Source organism: Polistes fuscatus, unplaced genomic scaffold (assembly GCF_010416935.1).
Source record: "Polistes fuscatus isolate 324 unplaced genomic scaffold, CU_Pfus_HIC Scaffold17, whole genome shotgun sequence".
Taxonomy (NCBI): domain Eukaryota; kingdom Metazoa; phylum Arthropoda; class Insecta; order Hymenoptera; family Vespidae; genus Polistes; species Polistes fuscatus.
In genome coordinates this window covers 3,399,439-3,416,744 of record NW_025113075.1, presented here as the reverse complement: position 1 = coordinate 3,416,744, position 17,306 = coordinate 3,399,439, and the positions used below count along the sequence as shown (strand labels likewise).

The window sequence follows — 17,306 nt, the reverse complement described above, 5'->3', positions numbered from 1 at the left end:
CGAACAACTCGACTGTCATGGCTTTTTGAGGTAAACTTAAAAACACCAGTTCGAAGACTGAAATACAAAAAACTAACTAACGCAAGATAAAAATATAAAAAGTATAATATATTGTATATATTATATATTATATACATTACAGGTTCCTTCCCCCCCCTCTTCCCCATTAGATATTTGAAACGAAGAAAAAGGAAAAGAAAAAAGAGAAATGTTCGCGTCAGTTTGTTTGTTAAATACTATTCTAATTATTCATACTACGAATAAATTACTCTAAAGGTTTCTCTTCGTCTTTTCTCAAGGATTCGCGTTTGAATGAGTCTTAGGAGTTTCTAGACCATAAGCAAACTTCGTTGAAATATTATACCGAGTCTAATACTATATTAGAACGTTGGAATATAACATTGTTCGTTTACTTACTCGTCTATTAAATTGGCTTTTGAAACAAATATCGATATTTCTTCTTTTTCGGGAAAATATAATCAAAATATTGTACGATAATAAATCTAATTACCCTTGGTTATTTCTTCGATCTTTGAATAAACATCGTTCCAATTGGTAATCTTAAATAGAAAAAGAAAAAAAAAAGCAAACGTCCGGAATGTTGAACGTTTTCCATCCCGTTGACCATCAAGAACCGTTAGCAAACATATCCAGTAATAAATTATTTCCACCTAGTGGTGGAAAAGTCTCTGAATTGTCCGAAGAAACTTTAGAAATAACGAGAGTTTTCTCTAATCTCGAGGCCCCCACCAATTCTCCTATCTCTCCCCTCCTCCCCCGTTTAACCTACCCTACCCTATTTTACTCTCACATCTGTGTAACACGACTCTCAACAGCAGCATCTATATATATATTAACGGCTTGGGAAGAAGGCAAATCGTGGAGATGAAGTTCTTCTTTTCACATTCGTTTTAAAAGATTCACCGAAAAACTTTCGACTACGTACGCGTTCGGATAATGATTCGGAGTTTCTTGGCAGTATGATACCACCACCCCCACCATAACCAACACCAACACCACCACCACCACTACCAACGCAACCAACAGATGAAAAGTAAACGATCGAGAATAAAATCGAGTGGTGGATCGGTGAAACGAAAACGTTTCCCCCCTCCCTCCTCATCGGTTGGTAGAATCGTCTTTCGTTTCAACCCAGGGGGTGGGGGTGGGTTCTTCTTTTCCCTTCCTTCGACCCAACTTTTCCCGAAGTAGAAGAAGAAGAATCCGTAAGATCGAACGATGACTTCGTTATTCCCTTTTCTTTCTCCTCAACTTTCTTGAAAAAGAAATAGAGGAAATATTTCCCCCCCTCTCTCTCTCTCTTTCTCTTTCTTTCTCTCTCACTCTCTTTCTCTACCTCTATCATCTTTCCTCTTCCTTTTTCTTCCTTCGTCCTTCTATTTCACTTCTTAGGATTCGCCTAAAGGGAAAAAGGATATATACCGAAGGATCTGCTCCTCTTACCGTCTTCTCCAAGGGTCCTCCCGCAATTTTGTATATCACGAAAACTTTCACAATTAGTCTCAGAACTTTCATAATTTTGTAGCTTAAGCACCCGGCCTTGTTTTGCGGCGGCGAAGCGTTACCTTGGTCGGTTTAATTTATCATTTCACCTTTTGCTTATATCCTGATTCTCTCTCTCTCTCTCTCTCTTTCTCTTTCTCTTTCTCTTTCTCTTCATTCAGACAGACGCGTCTGCCTGTTGTTCTCCTTCTTTATCTTCTATCTTTTTCCATCTCCTTTCGCATCCCTTTTCTCTTCTCACCTCTCTCTCTCTCTCTCTCTCATTTTCTTTTATTTTCTTTCTTTCTCCAGCGCAAATTTTCCTGTCTTTCCCAGTTTCTCCTAGCTTTCTTCCCGCCTCTTCCTCCTCCTCCTCCTCCTCCTCCTCTTCCTCTTTTGCTGGGATTCTCCAGCAAACGAATTAAGCTGAGCTCGCGGGAAATTGCTTTGAAAAAGGAGCTCGGCAGCTGGGGATGGTGGTAGTGATGGTGGTAGTGATGGTAGTGATGGTTCAACTGTTTCGCGAATAACAATCGTGGGAGGAAAAGAAATAGAAAAAGACAAGGTTCGCGAAACTACGAATGGTTTTTTTGTGCCTTGGTGCACGGTGTAAGAAGGCAGGCATCTCGATTTTATTCCGCGGAGAATAACGGAGAAACGAACGCTCGGGGAGTCTTTAAAATCGCTTTTGACTTTGTACCGATATATAAATAGATAGATAGATAGATAGATAGATAAATAGATAGATAGATACCTACAAATCTGGAATCTTTACGATTATATTTGACTCGTTTTAACACTTTAACGACCGCACTTCTACGCAGTCAAACGTCGTCTAGGGCCGAAAAAAAAAAAGAAAAAAAAATAGGCAATAATAACCTATAATCAAAGACGTGACAATGAAATATGAAGCCAATAGCAGTATCCACAATTGTTTACATTTATAAATTATCACACAAAGAGTGTATTACTGGCCGAAAACCTTCGTCGGTAGCATCACACACATGTTGTGTGAGCGGTCGTTAAAGTGTTAACAAACGCATATTTCTCTATCCCTTTGAGAGAAATATCTTTTACATTAATTATATAAGATAAAATACAATAGGGTTAAGGGGGGCAGGTGGGATGGGAGAAATTATTTACATTCACTGACAAATTCGTTAAACTAGACACAATTATTTCCTATCTCTCGTGATCAAACGTTGCGAAATATAATGCACAACAGGAGGAAGGGGGGAAGGGGTTGGGAGCAGGTTCAACTGTTTCACGAATAACAATCGTGAGAGGAAAAGAAATAGAAAAAGACAAGGTTCGCGAAACTACGAATGTTTTTTTGTGCCTTGGTGCGCGGTGTAAGAAGGCATCTCGATTTTATTCCGCGGAGAATAACGGAGAAACGAACGCTCGGGGAGTCTTTAAAATCGCTTTTGACTTTGTACCGATATATAAAAAGATAGATAAATAGATAGATAGATAGATACCCACAAATCTGAAATCTTTACGATTATATTTTACTCAACTATATTTTAACAAACGAACATTTCTCTATCCCTTTGAGAGAAATATCTTTTACATTAATTATAAGATAAAATACAATAGGGGGAAGGGGGAGGGAGGGGGTTAAGGGGGGCAGGTGGGATGGCAGAAATTATTTACATTCACTGACAAATTCGTTAAACTAGACACAATTATTTCCTATCTCTCGTGATCAAACGTTGCGAAATATAATGCACAACAGGAGGAAGGGGGGAGGGGTTGGGGTCAGGTTCTATAGGAGAAGTTATTTACATTGACTGACAGATTCGTTAAACTAGACACAATTATTTCCTATCTCTCGTGATCAAACGTTGCGAAATATAATGCACAACAGGAGGAAGGGGGGAGGGGTTGGGGTCAGGTTCTATAGGAAAAATTATTTACGTTCACTGACAAATTCGTTAATCTAGACACAATTATTTCTATCCATCGTGATCAAACTTTGTAAAATATTGATTTATTTAAAAACATTTTATTTTTGTGCATTTCTCGATTCTCCCGTTTGTCTTGTTACGTGTGAGGAAAAATATATATATATATATGTTATACCAAAAAGCAATCAATACATGACTTAAATTAATTTAGTAATTATTACTATCTTAAGTAATTATTTCTATCTATCGTGATCAAACGTTGCAAAATATAATGCACAACAGGAGGAACGGGGGGAGGGGTTAGGGGCAGATTCTATAGAAGAAATTATTTACGTTCACTGACAAATTCGTTAAACTACACACAATTATTTCTATTTATCGTGATCAAACTTTGTAAAATATTGATTTATTTAAAAACATTTTATTTTTGTGCATTTCTCGATTATCCCGTTTGACTTGTTACGTGTGAGGAAAAAAAAAAATATATATATATGTGTTATACCAAAAAGCAATCAATACATGACTTAAACAAAGCCATTAAAGTTTCACGTTTCTCTACCTTGTGATTTTTCTCTCGTTTTCCCTGGAGAAAAAGAAAGAGAGTAGAAGATATAGAGATTGAGATTGAGAAAGAGAGAGAGAAAGAGAGAGAGAGTAAAGCAAACGATATAAACGTAAAGAAGAAGTATATCGAAAATGAGATTCGGGACCGCAACAGGGACACACACATATCCTGCGGACGAACCAGCTGCTGCTACGGGCCGCGTCTGACTCAAAGGAATAACGATGTTGAGAAAAAAAAAGAAAAAGGTAGGGGAGAAGATGATGAGGGATTGGGGATGAAGGATGAGGGGAAGGGGAAGGGGAGAAGTTGGGGGAGTGTGCGAGAAGCAAACCAATGACAAAGTGCACGCATGGGGATACGAGGAAATAGAGGATACAGATGCATCCGATAAAAAATCCGGCGGACACTAAGAGCTAACCTAAAAAGTAAGTTCTCAAGTAAGAAAGAACACAGTTCACGGAAAAGTTATAATGGGGATCGATCCGGCTAACTTTTTTCTTACCAATCGTTGTTGCACAACGCGCAAACGCAACTGATGCGATGTGAGCTGTTGCTTCGACGAAACGACGACAGGTCGAATGAAAAATTACGGGAATATAAATATAATATACATATACACCACATTTTTATAACTTCTACCTCTTGTTAAACTTTGTCATGTCGTGTTGAGGAAAAGGGAGGAACCCTCAACTGCAACAAACGTCAAAGAAACATTTTAACTCTTTAAGAAACCATTTTATTCGATCCTCTTGTTTTTTTATTTTATTTATATATATATAAAATATAAATGCATAAATAAAATATATTTAATAATAATAATAAATAAAATATATATAATAATAATAAAATATATATATGCATGCAGTTAAAGATTTTTGTATTTTCTGTAGACTATTTTTTATATTTTCTTTTTTTATATTAGGGTGAACCAAAAGTTCGTGCCTTTATTGCGTTGTTAAATTTATCTTTTTTTTTATTTTATTATCTCCAAATTCCTCTGCAATTTGTCCAAGATGGACCATTCGGTAGATACTATTATTAGTAGTGTGTAAATTATAACACGTAGATGTTCTCTCAGTAAGGAACATCGTATTATAAATTATATTATAAATTTGCATATAATGGAGATTGTTTTTGTTAAATTTATTTTAGAAAATATATTAATTTAAAATATAACGCGTGAACTTTTTTGATTAACCCTAAATGTAATAAACAATAATTATATCTAACATGTATTCTATTGTATTGACTAAATTTTGATATATATATGAAAATATAATAATGAAAATGTATTTGCCAATTGTCGGGAACAATCAATCCCATTGATGTTTTCCACCGAGTGACATTAGCAATGAAATTATTTCAATTAAACACAATTTCCTAATAGAATCAAAGATTGACTTAAGCACTCACGAAGGAGGAAATGCTAAACAATTAATTATAGTATGGCGGCCTGTTATTCGTTGTTTAATTTCTACGTCGAAGACTCTGATTTCGAGCAACGTTTTCCCTACGTGAAATGTAAACGCGTATCCTTTAGCCGTTGAATCTTCTCCTCCTCCTTCTCCTCCTCCTTCTCCTCCTCCTCCTCCTTCTTCTCGTTGTCGTCGTTGTAGTTGTTGTCGTCGTAATCTTCCTTACTCCTGGATTTATGTATATATCTTCTTACAACACATGTTCAGCGTTGTCGACATCTTCGACATGACAATGTTTGCCTACTTGAAATGGTTTACCATTTCTCTACCGTTTACTTAGAATTACGTCACCAACATCAATCTTGATAAAAAAAATAAATAGTGGATAACTATTTGTAACTTTCCAAAGTCACGTTATGGTTTCTCTTCTCACGTTAACATCTCTCTTCTTGAAATAATGAATTAATCTCTAATGTAACTACACACACACACACAGACAGACACTTTTCTTGACAATCATCAATTATCCCATCTCATTTCTACACTCCCGAACGATAATTCTCTTAATCTTATTAATTTATACAAATACAAATTGCAAATCAAACGAATAAATCTATTATTATTATTATTAAAACGTAATAATAATATTAATGATATATTTCATTGGTTTTTATCTCGTCCAGAAAATAAAATTATTAAAATAGGGATGTCTTAGGAAATTTGGACGGGTTAGAAAATCTTGTTGAACATTATTTTGATCTTTTTGAAGGTTATTTTGATCTTGTTGTACGTTTCGTCCCCCTTTCATTGGGACTTCATCAGCAACTCGATCGTTTTCGTTCACGAGTCTTTATAAATTTTTTTCGAAGATATACATATTCTTATTAATAAACTACACTTAATATTTATAAAATCGTTGTCCTAAAACCTTTATGTTACAACATGTAATCAAAAACACTACTTAATGATATATGTTTTGTTCTTTTTTTTGGTTTGATAATGAAAATTAACCGAGAGAATTTATCGAACGATCGATTTTATGATACTTAATACTATTCATGTTGTAACTTGTTCATCGTATCACGGGTCAATTCCAGAACAATTTCGTGTTCAAAGGGAGAGAGAGAGCTTGGGAAGGGTTAACGCCTATATTCTCGATAAGGGATTCTACCGTACGAGATTACAGTTACCTTTGACCCTGGACCGCCTACCATGTGCCTGGAAGAACATGATGAAGGAAAGCTAAGCTCGTTTATGTAACGTACGAAGCTGAATAGGATGGACCAAGCAAAACTTTAGGAAACAAGTACTCTAACCAAAGTATAGAAACCTTCTCGATTCTATTCTAAACTATCGACCGTATCTATCTAAGCCTAATCGCTTTCCAACAAAACTTCTTTTGTTCTTCTTCTATGTAATCATATGTAATAATATATCAAATACATTGTTTCTATGTTTTATTCATTTTCCGTTGATTAAAACATATAATGTAATATTAAATCGTTAATTCATCATATTGCATTTATGCGACAGAATGAAGCTTGGATACGACTAATAAGGTAAATGATCATTCCGCGAATGTCACTTTAAGCTTCCAGGTTTATTCAAATGCGATCATCGATCATTAACTATGTAAATAACTATGTCTAAATTAATCAATTACGTACGGTTGTGTCTTACAATTAGTAAGGTTTGTGTGTGTATATATATATATATGTGTGTATGTGTCTGTGTGCATGTGTATGCACAATTCCCGATATAACTTCAAGGGTTAGATGTAAATGTTTGTGCGTGTTTCCCTTTGATATCGCATTAGTATTGATACTACTAATACCTTGCAATGTTATCAGCGAATCGATCTGAATTTCTATGTCAAGTAGCGAATGGCAATTAACCGAAATGGAGTAGTAATAACGATAAACGTTAACAGAATATTTGCGTCTTATATCTCTTGCGATAGAATTGTTGGAAACATTGGATTTTGTATCCGGAGTTTCTTACAACTTCAAATAACTGTACATTAGAACGAATTGATAGATCCACTTTGACTATTGGATCGGTATTGATCGCAGGTATCACTCTCCAGAGAATGGTTTCCTGTGCCAACGCAGGTTAATTCCCCATGGACGAGATAGTAACAGAGAATAGTAAGCTTGACGTGAGAGAACTCGTTAAGAATTGCTAGTTTCATTCGTCACATCGATTTATTCCCAGATTACACTCTCGAGACTACTTGGCTAAAACGTTTGCACGGCATGAGATCAATTAACGATAACGCCTTATATCTACGTTTATTTAGGAAAATAACTTATCAAGTATATTCTATCTACTTTTCACACACATGTATATGAAATTCTATATTATTTGATTTATTTTACGGTATATAAATCCTTATTTATTTTATTAATACAGATTTAGGTAAACGTATTTGGGGAAGAACGTAATATCAAAATGATTACAAACAATTAACATTTTACCGACCAGTAGACGATTGTATTTTATTTTATTTTATATTTTACGAGATAAATTTTAATTTATGTTATTATATTATTATATATGTTTATTTGATTAATAATAATAATACAAAGTTATATATAGGTAAACGTATTTGGGAAAGAACATAATGTAAAAGTGATTACAACCGATTAAAACTTTATCGACCGGTAGCCGATTGTATTACAGTAACGATTGTAATACAGTTACAGATTTTTAAATCATCTGCATAAAGTAGAAATTTGAGGTTATGAAATACACGACAAATATCATTCGCAAATAATATAACGATGATAATACTGAGAATATTTTGATATTTTGATCATATAATATATTGAAATATTTCAATAGGGAGAGAAAAAACTATACCTTTGATTCGATCAAATCGTCAGTAATACCTGAAACTTTTTCAAGGTTCATTTGTTCCGAAGAATTTAGCCACTACTGGTGGTGGTCGTTCCAGTTCACGTGTCATCGATCTTTCTTTTATCGGGCATCTTACATCGAAGAAGAAAAAAGTCTACCTACGAAGACCCAGTTTCTCGGATACCTTGAAAGAAAACGTCGAGAATCAGTTTTCCAGGTCGGACCTTGCCTAACCTTTTGAAACCTTCGTGCTCAATCGTTGCGAACGAATACACTTTGGCATCCGCTTTAACTTTCTTATCGATATAGGTATATATACACCCCCTCGATTTATTCGCTGATCTTTCAACAAACTAAACCCTCCAATCATACTTTAATTTATTTCTTTTGTTCTCTTTTTTTTTAACACTAAACCTAACTACATAAACGTAGAATTCATTTAACGAAGAAAAAAGTAGTCGCGAATTTTGTTGTTTCATTCATTTTAATTAAAATTACTAATTTTTTTCTTTTTCTTCTTTTTCGATTACTATTTTTCTTCTTTAACTGTAAATAAAACATTTTCTTTGTGTTTGTTTTATTTTATTTTATTTTATTTTATTTTATTTTATTTTATTCTATTCTAACCCACTGACAAAAGAAGAGGTACTCCATTAGTGGGCTTAAATGAACATCGTTTAGTTACCGTCAGGACTTTTATCGGAGTGACAAAAAGGAATCACGTTGTAGAAAGTTTCTAAAGCTTTCTCTACCTAAAACTAAGCCATAAAACTCGTCTAAACGTATCAAACTTTCAACTTTCCTTGCCATTTATTTCTCTCTCTGTCTCTCTCTCTCTTTTCATTATAGTAGTTACCACCGAAATTCTAATCAAAAAAACACGAACGAACATATCGCAAAACACGTGTTCTAATTAAGAAGGGAATCATAATTATTAAAGTTGACCTTTTATTAAGAAAAACATTTTTAACAATTTCATTATCATACGTAACTTTTTCTTTTTAAATGAACAAAGTAGTTCAAGAAGAAAGAACATAAATTTGAAATACAAATTTGAAAATCCACCACCACTGCTGCTGCTGCTTCTCAAAAACGAACATAGTGTAAACTTCCTTTATATTCGAAATATAACTTGAACAATTATATTTTAAATGTATGATTTTTCATCTTGAATCAACCTGTACATCTACTTTAGTATTCTTTCCCTTTGTCTCTCTCTCTCTCTTTCTCTTTTAATTTGTAAACCCAAAGACTTCAGCTGTTACTGGAGACCAACCGTAGGCCGCACATATGCGCTGAACGAACAATACCTACATGCAATTACTAATTATAATCTGTTCCCATACTAATTAGTAAACAGTACGCATAACAACATTCATCGATCACGCTTAAATTTCCCATAACAGGTCTCGTCTCTTTCTCTCATATTAATTACTGCAATCAACAATCTCGAATATAACATTAGACCTTGACGCAATCATCTCTTCCTCCTATTCATGTTTCTGTCAATCGAACTGACCTTCGAAAATAAAATGATTTATTTATACACCTGTACCAACAATTTCATTAACTTTTCTTTTGAAAAGAATTATCGACCTAGAGGAAAGAATAAAAAATGTATTTTTAATATATCGTTCAAAAGTAATCACGTAAACTATTGCAAAAAAGTGTTATAAAGATATGTAAAATAAAATAAGTATTGTTTTTTCGCAATTTGAAGCATCTTAAATTAGTTGATTATTATATATATATCTATAAATTATATGGACTTCGGTTCCTTCAAATTTTATAACGAATCTGGTTGTTAATTTTGAAAGTGGCCTAACTCCATTCTTGGTAAGAAAACGCATATTATTCACTTAATAATTGCCATTATTTTAATAGGAACTGTAAATTGAACACCTTTAGATACACTTAAGCAACATAACTCATTGTTATTCTTTACGTATATTTTTAATTGCATTGAAACGCAAACCTTTAAGTATCTCAATTTAAGGTTAAATGGAGTTAGGTCACTTTCAAAATAAACGGCTCAAATATACGATTAATTAATTGACACATTAAATACTAAATGTTACTCGATTATGTCTACTTTTTTTTCTTTTAATATTATTTTATGCGTTCATAAAATAATTCATCCTCAAAGGAATTAGAATAATCATATCTCGACCTTAGGAATATGTAATTGTAATCAAGTTTATGTGGGTGCACTTAAAGTATTACAAGTGCTTCTTATTCTTCTCTCACAATAAAATTCATTATTCCAAATAATATTCCTTTGTTCGTTTTTCCACCATAGATTTATGAATTTATGTACATATATATGTGAACATATTAAAGGATTGCGCGAAAAGCGTAAAGTCAGGTAACAATAGTCAGATATCATGAGGGGGGAGAAAGTAGCAGGAGGCAGGGGGGACAGGGGGGACGATTTAACCTTATCACGTCGTGCGGAAGGAAGTTCGTCATGGGAATTCAATTAATTCTTCTCGATATTCGTTCTTTCGTTCTTTCTCGTCGATGTTAAAATGCAGGAACGGTTGGATAAGCCCTTCTCTCTCCCTTTTTTCTCTTCTTTTTTCTTTATCTTCGACCTCTTTCTTCTCTCTTTATCGATATTTTATACCACGCGAATCGAGAAAACGTGCTCGACCACTACAAAGACGATAGTGGAGAGGAGAGGGTGAGGAACAAAGAAATCGATATTCCGAATCGGATTTTTTGGAAAGAAAAAAAAAAAGAAAAAGAAAAAAAAAAGAAGAAAAAAAAATCAAATCAAATGAAATAAAAAGAAAAGTAGATAGGAAGAGAGAGAGAGAGAGAGAGAGAACATTTCAAACGATAACGTCTAGCTTTTAGTATTCCACGTTTGTCCTGAGCTGTATGCAGATTTATAACACGCGTCATTGGTATGCACCTCGAACATTAAATTATTCGAACTACTGAACATGCTTTTTCTTTCGAATTCTGGAATAGAGAACATTCATCGATGATATATTATATATATGTAACATGTACTTACATATGTATATATATATACTTTATTTCATGTTTTTTCTCTAATAACTTTATATTTTATTTGTACTCATTATCAAAAACGAAAGACCAGACCACTGATACAAAAGTCATCATTTTGTTGATTTAATTAGAAAAAAAATTCATATACAAAAGTAATATTTTACTCTTTTCTCTCTTTTCAAGGTATAATTATTAATATATATATATATATATATATATTTATATATTAAAATAAAACACGAACAAACGATGTTTTATTGAAATCCTCGTTTAAGTGAGTCGCTTAACGTGATCCGTTTTTATCCTAGACGTCTTGATGAAACCTAAATATTGCAAATCGGTTACTGCCCGAGTAAAACGTGCTCTGTAATTATATTATTTAAGGAAAGTTATCGAGTTAATAATAATAATAATAATAATAATAAAAATAAAAATAAAATACAACGAACATCGTTGAAGAAAAAGAACATTCGAAATTTGAAATGAAATTACAGTTAAAATTACTTTTATCATTCGACTTTTGCATTGATATTTTTAAAAAAGGATACTGTATTTGGGGATCAATATCACGTTCTTCGTCTGCATCTTCAATTGGATCTACGATCGTTGAAAAAGCCTACAAATTGTCAAGTATTATTATCATATATGTAAAATAATTATTCCTGTTTAAATAAGATCAATCATTAACACTAAACGTATTATGACCTTGATCAAATGAACGATTGTCAATTTTTGTTGGCAAGAAATTTCTAACAAATTATTATGTTATTTAACGAATCTCAAACATTTTTATTACATAAATGGTATATTATTTTTGTTATACGTACATCGTTAAAATATATGACTTTTTGAAAATGAATTATTTCATCCGTTGTGGTAGAAGTAGGTACGTTTAGTGTTAAGTAACAATCCACCATGGAAATGTTTTTTTATTTATAAATCACAGTGTCAAGATTTTTCATTGAAATCACCGAGAAATATACCACACCAGACGTAAAATATAGTCCAATAATATCAAATGGGGGATTTCAAGGAAAATCCTACGGGACCCGAAGGCTCGACTAATTCAACTCGAAATAGAATAACGATTTAAATCGTTAGACGGGATAACATATACCATACCCCATATGCGTAATCATAAATGTAAGAGAGAGATTAACCTGTAAACAATACAAACACGAAAAACGATCGTTGTTACCTGTAACCAGTCGTACATATTAATCAGCTTCTTGGATTCCAAATGTAGCTTATAAATTATACTTAAATCGGGCAACGTTGTCGAAATAGCATCCTCGTTTTCTAGTTTGCAACAGTCACACTGAAATATGCATTTTTAATGAATCTTTCACTTGCGTGAGAGAACGCACGCAAAGTTCTCATTTTTTGAAAAAAAAAAAAGAAAGGAGACCAAAAATAACCGCGAAACGATAAACTAAGTACCGCAAACGGTTAAATAAATGATTGGACCTACCTGCAAGTACATTTGCGGATCGTTCAAACCCATGTGTATGGCTCCTCTTACAGAACCACGGATATGTTGTTTAAGTGCATTTCCATCGTTATAACAAAATATCTCGTTCATGGGTACTTCGGTTGGATTCAATAGATAAACGCTGAAGATCTCTTGATCTAAATAGTTTATTAAATCAAATTGAGCTTGCTTGTAAGGCGAACGCTTATGAGTTTGACTCATCTTGAATAATTTCTATACGATCGAAAGATAAAAAAAAAAAAAATAAAAAACAAATAAGTTTCAATCTTTTATATTGCTGTTTTGTAAAAATTCAACCTAACTACATTTTATTTTTCTAAGATATATTTACCTCCTTCAATTGATTACGTGTGAGCTTTTGATTGACAGATATGATTTCCGAATTATCATTACTAATCACATCCAAACTGGCATTTTTAATTTCATTCATACGGGTCGTCAAGTTTTCATGAAATTCTTTCACGAGAGGTTCCACCTCCGTATCTTCTTCAAGTATCGTCTTGATAGACTCTAATTTTGTTAACAGCTCTTCTTTCGATAAAAAGTTTAATAGCTGAAGGCATTCTTTGTACTCCTGAGACTCCGTAACATTACTCGAATAAACCGTTTTTGTATAAACTTCGCGTAGCTAAAATAATGATTTTAATAAAGTCTCGTCTTACTTTCTTCCTTTTATATTTTACTTCTTTTTTTAATATTTCTAAATTTTTCTTTTAATAAAAAAGCACAGCTTCTCGTTGTTAACATCGTACCTGTTTTCCTAATGGTGCCTTTGGTAAGGTTGATACCAAAGAGTGTAGGCATTTTAATACCGTTAAAAATCGAATCATGTATTCGTGAAATTGTATGAGTAAAATTTCGATTAACTTCCGAAATTTGGTATCATTAAGTTCTTTATTTTGATCTAATTGTTGATACGTTTTTAAATATTTCTCAATAGATGGTAACTTCTTCAGATCTTTAATATCCTCCTCTGTTAGAGCAGATATTCTCGATTTGATATTTTTTCGTTGACAACACAAAGAATTTATGTTGTTTCCATAAAAATGATATATCGTACATAACTAAAGGCATCGTTGATTCGTAGGAAAGTCAAAAAGTACAAATGTTTCATCAAATTTTTTGATAAAATTAATTATATAAAAAAAAATAAAAAGTACGGGTACCTTATAATGTTGTAAAAAACGATCGACCGAGAAATCGTTGAACAAAAAAATGTCTGTTAATAATTGAAACGCTCTTCCGGTCAATCTAAACAAAATATCCGAAGAAAAAATCGTTCCTTCCAATATATCAGCTAAACTTTTAATTTGTGTTTGCATATGTAATACCTGTAAGGAATAAACTATACCTATATATACTCCTGGGAAAATAATGCTATGCAATAATTCTATTCATTAATGATGAAATACTTGTAATTACCTTCACTTTTAACTTAGAAGTAGCATCATACGACAAAGATCTATGTACAACATGCAACGTAGTTGCAATACCGAAAACTAATACAAATTTTATTGTATCCGAATAGGAACTAAAAGATTATGAAAATCTTAAAATATGAAATATGAAAAAGAGTCTCCAATATATTTGTCACAAAATTCACTTAATTTTAATATACCTTAGTATTAATATAAAATCATGAAGTACGCTAGGTGAGAAACTTTCAAAATCAGAGATAATAATGATCAAAGGATCAGACGGATCGCAATGCACTAAATACCATAATTTTAAAGCGCGCATGTTGCATTGAGATTTCTTTATTTCCAATGCGTCGTCCTGTAAATTATATTTATTAATTTACTTTAACATTTAATTTGTTAAATGTTAATTTAACTAATATATTACTAATACACTGACCTCTCCTTTTTTATTTATTAATTGAAATACTGTGTCTGAAACTATATTTTTTATATTGTTAGAATCTTTACTCCATAATATTGCAACGTGCAAAGTTAGAGTCCGTAATGTAAGAACTATCTTTTGAAAGATTTTATCATGATCCGGAATGTTAACACCTATAATGTGAAGTTAAATTTGAAATAAAATTAAAACAAACTATAAGAATTGCTTCAATATATATATATATATTAATATATTTTATTACCGGTTAATAGCATAGCTGTAGGTATTTCACTTTCAAATATATCAATACTATTTGATCTTACGCTTGATACGAAAGACTGTAAATCGGATATCAATTGACTGATCATATTAGATCTTATAGACTAAAAAAATATAAAGTATATATTATATTGAATCTAATATTACAAAATTATACTTATAGCGTTACAATCTAACTTTTAACAGTTTTCGTACCTCTGCCTTCGTTTGAATGATATCCCATGTTTCTTTGTACGCGATATACCAGAGTTCATTAGAATAATCATAATTACTGCGAGGAGTTTTTTTTTGGCCAATTTTATAACTACCTTTATGAGCGAAAACACCCTAAATATAAAATAATTAAATTTTTCTATCGAACTATATAAATGAAAGTACGTAACAAATATATGATATGTAAATACACATATAAAATACAAAAATTAGTTTGTTTCAGATATATAAGTGCAATTCTTTTTTTTATTTATATTAAATTATTTAACTAAGCATTACGAATATTTTATCTTATGTTTGGGATTTAAGGTTAGGTTTCAAGATTCATGCAACAGGTTATCAAGATTATATTATTTTTCACCTTAGAAACGGAGATGTCGCTCATTTTCTTCAAAAAATGGAAATACTGTAGAATAACGTTTAATATAAAACACTAACACTGGATGAACGAAAACATAAATAATAAAAAAGAAAATAAAATAAAACACACAACAAACGTCTCTCTCGTACTCTTTCAACTTTACGAAGTGCAGGTTACGAAGCGCAGGAAAAAGCGCGCGATCTAGTTCCTTAAGAGCACGTAGGAGGCAGCACTTATCGAGTTGATTTAAATTCACACTTGCATCTAATTAATACACGCATTTTATTAAAGGGGTATTACGGCACAGATCCGTTTAATTTTTATATATTTTGGCATAAGCTGTATATTAATTAAATGTATTATACACGACTTACATGGAGAAATACAAATTTAACAATGTACGAATTTTTGTAAAATTCTACACAATTTTAAAAATTTATCAGAACCGTACACTGTACAAGTAGTAAAACCTAATACGTAAAAATTTCAAAGAAAATGAATGCATTATTATATAACAGTTTTTTCTCAAATTGAAAATTAAATATTTTATAATTTAATTCAAAAAAAGGAAATTAGTTAAAACTAATATACATGAGCGGGTTGAAAAGTTTCGAGCTTTATGGTTTTCAACACCTTGTTAGGCTCGGTACTTTTCAATCTACCCCTCGTGTATATTTTTTCTACAATTTCTCTTTTGTTTTTTAATGTAAAAAATTTATTTTTCTATCTAACATAAAACGAGACTGATTATATAATAATTTACGTGAAACTTTTCCCTTTGTTTTTTTGAAAACGATTGAATATTGAATCTTTATTAACTCGATTAACTCCTAACAACTGTGTAGAATTAAAAAAAGACAAATCTGTGTCCTCTCAACTTGATTCTTCCTGTTATTAATTAATACCTGTTAAAATTTGTATAGATACAGATGAACGAAAAAATAAAAAAAAGGTCAATATATAAATGTACGTAATAATGAATAAAATATTAATCGTGACATATATAATTATAACGCGTAAATTGAATTTTGTCCAATCACGTTAGATTGTAAAATCAATAAGATCGATATTTACAAAAATAATACGAAATATTTATTTATTATAGAATATCGAAGATATATTTCTAATAATTACTTTTATCAATTCGATAATATTAAATAATCTTTAAAGATTATATGTTGATAAATAGTTCATCGTAGAGAACAATGAAGAAGATGGGATTAGAAAAAGAATGATCGAAAGAGAGAAAGAGAATGAGAGAGAAAGAGAGAGAGAGAAAGAAAGAAAAAAGGTTGATTCTCCATACCGGAATATAAATCGATGCGCAAGCAGCTTTGTACGGACGTTTTCGTTTTGTGGCCAGCCATTGGTGCAGCTGTGCCCCGCGGCTGCATCCCTGCACCCGAGAGAAAATAAATGCGAATCGATCGGGAGCTTAATCATTTGGGACCTCGTTGAAAGAGCGAAAAGAAAACGTCGACGAGAGACACACATAGAAAAAAAAAACAAAAAAATTGGAAAAAGGGAAAAGAAGTAAAAAAAAAAAAATTCCTGACAAATTTGTCTTATCGTAGATCATACGCGTTACCATTAAAACCTTATATATATTTTTATATATTTTGGCATAAGCTGTATATTAATTAAATGTATTATACACGACTTACATGGAGTAATCCAAATTAAACGATGTACGAATTTTTGTAAAATTCTACACAATTTTAAAAATTTATCAGAACCGTACACTGTACAAGTAGTAAAACCCAATACGTAAAAATTTATATTATTATTATCATTATTATTATTATTATTATTATTATATATTATTATATATTATATATTATATATTATA

General features: G+C 31.8%; 2 protein-coding genes across 9 annotated transcripts in view; one reads left to right on the top strand and one right to left on the bottom strand.

The window, feature by feature from the left end:
- The window catches only part of LOC122515069 (fasciclin-1), a 763,302-nt gene that overhangs the window by 699,713 nt on the left and 46,283 nt on the right, over positions 1-17,306 (top strand). The window lies entirely within an intron of this gene.
- On the bottom strand, positions 11,205-15,779 carry LOC122515073 (origin recognition complex subunit 3). 2 transcript variants are annotated; one of them, XM_043632251.1, is made up of 14 exons: positions 15,458-15,779; positions 15,079-15,210; positions 14,867-14,987; positions 14,620-14,777; positions 14,381-14,538; positions 14,185-14,293; positions 13,929-14,093; positions 13,515-13,826; positions 13,094-13,390; positions 12,742-12,975; positions 12,469-12,588; positions 11,819-11,886; positions 11,515-11,634; positions 11,205-11,219 (listed from the first exon to the last, which is right to left on the bottom strand). In XM_043632251.1, the coding sequence occupies exons 1-13, from the start codon at positions 15,479-15,481 to the stop codon at positions 11,541-11,543; spliced, it is 1,992 nt and encodes a 663-aa protein (XP_043488186.1). In that variant the 5' UTR covers positions 15,482-15,779; the 3' UTR covers positions 11,205-11,219; positions 11,515-11,540. The 2 variants fall into 2 exon arrangements, with proteins under 2 accessions (XP_043488186.1, XP_043488185.1); XM_043632250.1 differs by lacking the exon at positions 11,205-11,219 and having other exon boundaries at positions 11,370-11,634.